Source organism: Atta cephalotes, assembly GCF_000143395.1.
Source record: "Atta cephalotes unplaced genomic scaffold scaffold00062, whole genome shotgun sequence".
NCBI classification, from domain to species: domain Eukaryota; kingdom Metazoa; phylum Arthropoda; class Insecta; order Hymenoptera; family Formicidae; genus Atta; species Atta cephalotes.
In genome coordinates, this window is record NW_012130126.1 from 138,849 (window position 1) to 146,640 (window position 7,792).

The 7,792-nt window shown below is 31.5% G+C and overlaps 1 protein-coding gene across 2 annotated transcripts in view; it reads right to left on the bottom strand.

Annotated features, from left to right (window-relative positions):
* Window positions 1–3,451: 3,451 nt before the first annotated feature.
* Window positions 3,452–7,792, bottom strand: part of LOC105623654 (tropomyosin) — a 35,535-nt gene continuing 31,194 nt past the window's right edge. Inside the window, exon 9 of one of the 2 annotated variants that reach the window (XM_012205036.1) lies at window positions 3,452–4,045. In XM_012205036.1, coding sequence (XP_012060426.1) covers window positions 3,966–4,045 — 80 coding nt within the window. In that variant the 3' untranslated portion in view covers window positions 3,452–3,965. Of the gene's footprint in view, window positions 4,046–4,471; window positions 4,555–7,792 lie in introns of those variants that run through there. The other variant, XM_012205034.1, reaches the window with a different exon arrangement.

Genomic DNA, 7,792 nt, shown 5'->3' on the forward strand with positions numbered 1-7,792 from the left:
ATATATATATATATATGCTTCATATTTCTTATTTCCAAATTGCATTTACGTTGTTGATGTAAGTTATTTTATTATTCGGCGATTCTGAGGTTACACGAATAATATGAAAATTTTTGATAGAAAATTATTTGATATTTAGTTTATTTTAATGTCAAGCTCTTTTTGTGAAATTCATATTTCAAAAGCGCAGTATTATTCGTGTTGGCTAACATGACTATTAAATCTTTTAAAATAGATTTGTTTACTTTGGTTCATTGTTTGTTATCGTGTAGTAATAAATTAAATTGATCGTTGATAGAATGTAATGTTTACTATCACGAAGTGCTTTTTAATGTCTTGTTATTATATTTTTAAATTATAAATGTCAAACTGGTTCCTCAGAAATGTATGTACATCTCATTTACCTGAATAGGCAGATTATATTATGGAACGATGTCCGATGGAACTGTACAGATTAATGAACCATGTAAAAGTTATATAAGTGTTATCTGTGAGTTACACGTGATGTCGTTTGAACTCCTTTATGAACGAAGAGAATGGATATTTTTGGAAACATGTTATGTAGCACTCTTGTAATTATTAGATCGCTGATAAGAGGATTTCATATTTTAATTGCAAGATACAGAAATATATGTTAGCGTTGTGTTTAGACAAATATTATATTATCATAGCAAATCATAAATAATGAATATGTATGTTATGTAAATCTATGGTTCATTATTGGTAATTGCACTTTCTTTAATCGATGAAATTCCTTTCTTCATTCTGAAAAATTCCTAGTTTTCATTCTTAAAGAAACGAGTCACAAAGACTTGTATCATTTTTTACCACCGTTTGTGTAATTTATTTTTATTCGCATATGCTCAGTTTAATCATAAACTTGTATTATTACAAATATTCACTTACAAATATTCACAAAAAAGGAGTCCTTTCATTTATATAATGTGTATCATTTCATTAAGTTAAATATTATGTATTGTTTCTTCAGAATTTAACAAATAACTGTTTTTACATTTAATTTTCTAATATGATATATTTATATTTTGCTTTAAATATTTAACACGTGATAAGTTTTAATATCACGATGATAGAGAATTTAATTATTATTTGAAGAAATATTGCAAATTCCACGGACGCCATTAGTATTCAGCATTGTCGTAAAGTAATCAATATTCAGTCATGTAACAGATGCTCGTGAATTGAATTAACTATGAAATAACATTACAGTAAAATAAATATTAATATGACGTAATTTCAAAAGCGAGTAAAACATTTTAGTATGCAGAGATATAAAATATGCATATTTATTGAAAGTAATATAAATACAATAAAATGATAATTATCACATAAGATAGTCAAGATCGCTTGCATCGAGTGCATGTTTGAAAGTCTCTGAGCTTGGTCCATCACAAGATTTATCGTCAATCCCGATAACTTGCGTGATCATATTTGATCGTCAAACCGTTGAATTAACATTTGGAAAAGATTAAAGACTAAGATATACAATTTTCAGCATTTAGGTATGTTGCCAAAAGCCGTAGATGTATCGAACTTGATCGACCTCGCAATTCGATCATTTCAAGCGTACCTTTTTATTTGTAATATCATTCTATCTTTATTAGACTTCATTTCTTTCGCATCATAATCCAGCCCAGATTGCTTTGCAAACTTTTCTAATATATCATAGAAGCAATTTTATATGCTATAATGAACACTATATCTCATTCCTCATGTTAAAATGAGATATTTCAGCAAGTCAATCGGTAATTCAATCAATATTTTGACACAATACTGCACGATACAACATAGAAGCATGAACAGATGAGGATAATATATGGTATTTCTTAATATATAATGGAAAGAAACTTAAGCGTTAGCCTGATTAATTAGACCGCACTGTCTAATCGTATGGTGGAATGTGCAAATATAAAGAAGATTCATGGTTAATGATGAATGTTAGCGCTGCTTCTTAAACGAAATAGAAATGTTATAAGCAGGAAATTTGTCGTTTTTTTGTTGATGTTAATCACTCCAACATTATTAATTTTTTTAAGCCCGTTGGTAGATACAAATTATTGTAATTATGTCAAGAATTTGTACAGTTCATTTTTATTTCCTGCTTATATAAAAGTGTTTTGAACACATTTGTCGCATGAATTAGGATGTTATATTTAAGGCCATATGGACTTGATTTCGAATGAGGACAATTTAACTTTCGAATACCGTTTTTGGCCCGTACTTTTTTTTGGTTAATGAAACAATGCGACTTTTAGTATCCTGCATAAATTGTGCAATTGAGCTAGCAAAATGAAAATAATTAATTTTTAAGCAAGAAGTTTCTTAGTAACCAAGTTACAGAAGCTATGCGAATTATAGGGAATAATACAGATCTCGATGGAAATAATGAAATTTATTGGACGTAAGGGATAAGACACCTTGCTGTGCAGGGATAATATAAGCACAGGTAACAGAATCAATGTTGCAATAAATCGTCGTCATCATTGAACGGGAATCGTGCCAGGTATTGGAAGAGTACGTACATATTTTTGCTTCCAAAAAATCTTCAGAAGCACAATTTTTTTTTATACGATCTTACCGCCGTTCAAAAAGGTTCCCTTCCCGATTTCTATGTAAAACTTTACAAAAGATGCTGGACGAGTTCAAAACGTAGATTTCGATCGAGTTGGAAGAATGTAGAACGCGTGACGGTATCTTCAGCGAAAAATTCGAACTTAACGGTTAAATCATGCGCGGTTAACGCTAAATGTCAGCGATCTCATCCTCCTCATCCTCGACTTTCCTCTAGCGAGTGTGTAGAATGCTAATGTAATCGGACGAGACGATGTGTGTGGCGAAGGGTCTGCGTGCTGGCAGTGTCGTTTTGTCGTTTTGTGTAGCATAAACGAATCATTTCTTTTTTCTCTCGTTTTTTTTTCTTTTTCCCACATGTAACATCCCCGGTTGTATGCATTTTAGCCTGCCTGCTAATATCCAGCAAGATCGGCGAACGTCTGATCCATCTCGTCGGCGATTGCTTTGTATTTACAGCGCTCATTTACCAGTACGTCTGCAACGAGAAGGGAGGGAACGTGGTATTAGTGGACGGTATGATGGTTAATTGGGTGTACATTTTAATATTTTTTTTTAATTGGAAAGAGAAAGAGAGAGAGAGAGAGAGAGAGAGAGAACATAACGAGCACATAATCTTCATGGGTAATGAAGATTATCTAAACTTTGAGTTTAGACGATTATTATATCTGTGAAGCAGATTAAAGTGAGAATAGGATGAAGGAAAATTAGCTGGATTGATCCTTAACTAAAACCTGAGAAATTCACTTCAAAAGATAAAATGGATTAGTCTGTATATAAATAAGATCAAAGTCTATATACGGATAAATATATAATATAATAAGGAACAGGATATGTTTCAAGTGTGAAAGAAAAAAGTACATTAGATTCTATGTGATGTTTTATTTGTTCTAATTTCTGAGAGAGAAGTATTGTATTAGAAACAAAAGTGGCCTTGTACAATTTTAAATCGCAAACTATTATAAAAAGATCATCAAGATACTTTCACATTTCAATTATATTTTATTAATAATACAATACATCGAGTATTTACTGTACTTTTATTTTTGCTCTACTTACCGCACGCTCAATTACTGAAGCATAATGCAATTAGAACTGCGCTTGTAATTTTGATTTAAGCGGTATTTTCGAAATAAATAATTAAATAAATAATCGCGGCTGAATATATCGACGAAAGCTGGAGAAGTGGAATAGTTGATAAATAAAAAAAAAAGAAGAATATTCTGAATGCGGAACGTATTTATAGTACATTGATTATTATTACGAAAGTATATGCGTCGAATGGCCGTGACCCGACCGCGATCGAACTGTGCGTATAATGTTGATAATTATGGCCAAATAATTCGATAGCGGATGCGGATATTTGACAGCCAGATTTAACCAACCAATTCGGTGAAAGTGAGGTCCAAGTCGTCGCAGATGTATTTGTACTTCTCCTTCTCGTGGACGAGCTCATCTGCAAGAAAACATAGCGTCGTTAGAACGTATTCACACAGTTACTGTATATTCAATTGTACTTTGATACGTTCAGTATGAATTAGGGGCATTGATTTGCATGAACTTTGATACGAGATACTGAAAAGATGTAGATATCACATGAATCTTCGATCCTTTACCAATATATATAATAGTGTACATGAAATATTTTTTAGTTTTAAGCGAATGTGAAAGAAGGTAGGTATATAGAAATTTTCGCACTTTAGAAAGATGAGGAATTCTTTCATAAGGTCGGGAAGCTGCGATTTTAGCAATGAGCGGATTAAAAAGCATAGATGGGTAACTTACAAAAGATGTATTAAGCGCAAGCTAGATTTGTAAGAAAGGTATCTTTTTTGTTTCTTTTTTTTGTATTGAAGCGTTAGAAGGATGGTTAGTAGCCACGTTACACGCCATAGAGCTCGAAGAACGCATTATCCAAGCCATCCCCGACTTCCTTGAATTTCTCCTTTTCGATCACCATCTCATCTGCAAGCATTCGCAACGTTATAGGTAGCCGCTATTTAGTTAGAGATTTCGTTTACTGCGTAGCGTGAAAAATATTTGGAGAAAAAAGTGCTGAAGAGATGAAAGTATTTAATATTGTTAAAATTAATACCGCTAGAGGTAGTGAATTAACCAAGTAGGATAATGGTGAAAATAATTTATTTGAAATTGATTAAATAACTTAAGGATTTAAAAATAAATAACGTGAATCTTAACACAGCTAAAAATAAGATTCATCAACTGTTTCTACGACCCTGATGTTCATTAAATTTCTTTTATCAGATATAACAATTTTTTTAGATAATTGAAATTTGTACCTTAATTTATATCTATGCTATTCTTAACTGCTATAATAATAGTTTTTTTCATACATTTTCCTAACGAAACATATTTCAATAATTAAATATATTAATCATGAAAATAGTTCATTTTTTTACGATGTAAAATCATTAATATAATCAACGATTATGCTATACATATATCGAAAAAATGTTATCAGTAAATTACTCAAATAATTGAAAAGGTCTATCTATAAAATAATATTTACTTTATGATAAAAGACAATCGTGAAGTTTTGATATTATAAGTAGGGAAATTTGTCATGCATTAATATAGCAAAATTGAATTAAGCAAATTTACTCACCGTAAATAAAGTATACGTACCATTTTCTTCCTTCATCATGCAATTTTGTTACGAGATTGTCTAACAACAAGGCGACCACACAGCGTTATCGCGTGGAAGTTATACGTCATTATGTTAACGGTGGAGGATTAATGTTAGCGCAGGTAAAAAAAAAAAAAGAACAACGACACAACGAAAAACAAACGACACACTCTTTTTTCAAAATTAAAATATATATTATAAACAGTTTTATAATAATAGCAATATATAATAATCAATTATTATTACAATGATATTAGTGTTATTATCGTTCCATTTACTTTATTAATATTAAGTAAATTAATAAACTAAAATTCTCTTAAACTCAAGTATCTGCGTTTTCGTAATTTTAGCATTATTCAGAAAGAAAAAAAATTGTGGCTAACAAAAATCAACGATAGAACATGTAGGTCTCATAGTTGTGCTTTTCGCATTATTGCTGGTTTTTAATAACGTTTGCTCATGGCGACGTTAACTTGGAGAACAAACGATCGCGATGTTGCTGGATGGCCTTTCGATATCGCATAAGCTACTGTATTTTGGATTAGTTCATTGTCATCTTCGTATATATAAATAGAGACATACTTACGAGACAATTCAAAATAGTCCAAATTTCTGAAGAAATATTATTAGATCAATCTAATTAATCATACGTGATTATATTTAGAAGTTGTGTAATAATTAATACGTAATTATATTAATACTACATCAACAAAATATCGATTTATACAATACAAATCAAGCTAAATTATTAAATTTAAAGTACCTTCCATAATATGAAAGGTAAAATATTTCTATTGTTTTCAGGAGTCAATCCCGAAACGAATATTCGATTTATTCTACTATCTTCATGATCGTTCAATGATCATGCGAGCGATGGTAATACATGCATTTATATATTGAAACGGGAAGAGGACGATGCACATTTCCACATCAAAAAGCCATCCAAGAATATATTGCAGGAAAAGTGCTACAAGAATAACCGTGACGGATTACGGCATCGAGGTCGAGGCGACATAAATTACGCTTTTCAGTAGAAAAGAAAAAAAGAGGAAATTTCTCTATAGAATTAGCGATGCTCGATGGTGAGCGTAAAGTAGCAATAACATTAACGACAAACTGTATCAATTAATAGTAATAGTAATAATAATAATAATAATAATTCGAGGCGAACCATGCGCCGCGAAGTGGAATATCGGATATGCATTATTTCGACGATCGATTATTATTTCCAATCTCTTCGCTGTTACGTTCGAAACGAAGCACGTTCCCTGCATTGAGGTTTGACGTTGGCCGTGGTTAGTATTTATATCGTAAATATATACAGGCACGATCGGTAAAAAAATATCGAAATGACTCAGCTAGCACGGGAAGCTGCGCTGCGACGTGACAAAGTAGTCAGTTGCTTCCCTGTTTGTTATCTTAAGTATTATGCGTTAATCAATTTTTCATAGGCTCGAAGTTAAATAAATCATTCTGCATACGTACAACACATATATCTGCATAGGCCAGATAATTTCCAGGCCAGATTATTTTATTATGAAGAAAGAAAAGAATTTGAATTATGGCAATACTACGTTGTAATACAATTATAACTGTTTGACTGAATATTGCACAACGAAGACAAAAACGTACTAGAAAATATATTTTTAGAAAAATTAATAGGAAGGTTTGGCAGTGGAATCCTCTTAAATGCATGGTTATTGCATCATTGTCGTCTTTGCTTTCATCGGCGGCAATGAGAAGATGACGCGACAATAATCTCACTGTAAAGCTAACAGAAGAAACTGACGAATTTCTTCTCGCGCGAGCTGAGCCGCGTGGAATGCGGAATGTAAAATGATGCAGAGTAAATGAACACTCGTATTTCCCTCCATTATATACAATCCTGCTACGCGTATTTTGTACCGAGAGAAACACGCGCTATATTCGATGAAATGGTGGACTGGTCGAATCAATTAAAAGATAAAATTTTTGTAAGTCACTTCTAAAAGATATTCAACAATGTTTTGTTATTTAATAATTGTTACTCAACAATCGTTTATCTTTAATGGGGAGAACCTGTCTACAGGTGTCAGACGAGTCGCTGTTTATTATATAATTATATATGTACATTAAGTATATATAATATACAATATTATAATTATATAATAGATTGTATTTAAAATCTTTAACGTATAAAACTAATACGCTCAAAAAAATTAGTTTCAAATTTTTCATCAAATTTCTCTCGATACAAATAAATCCTATTTGTCTTGTCTTCATTTCTCATATTCGTCTGTCTAATACTTCACGTATTCCTCCCACGGCCAGTAATCGTTTTCATAACGAATTTAAATCGCAGCATATTCGAAGACGTCTCAAACCGGTCGCAGTCATTCCTCCATTTTCTTTAAATTAAAATTTAAAGACAGACTAAGCTAAAATCTAAAGCTAAAAAAATCAGATTTCAATTAACTTCATATTATGGAACTATCCTATCGTCTGTCTTTATCGCGTATTATTTATTCTTTCTCGTTTTTTCTTATCTTTTACATTCTCTCTCTCTCTCTCTCTCTC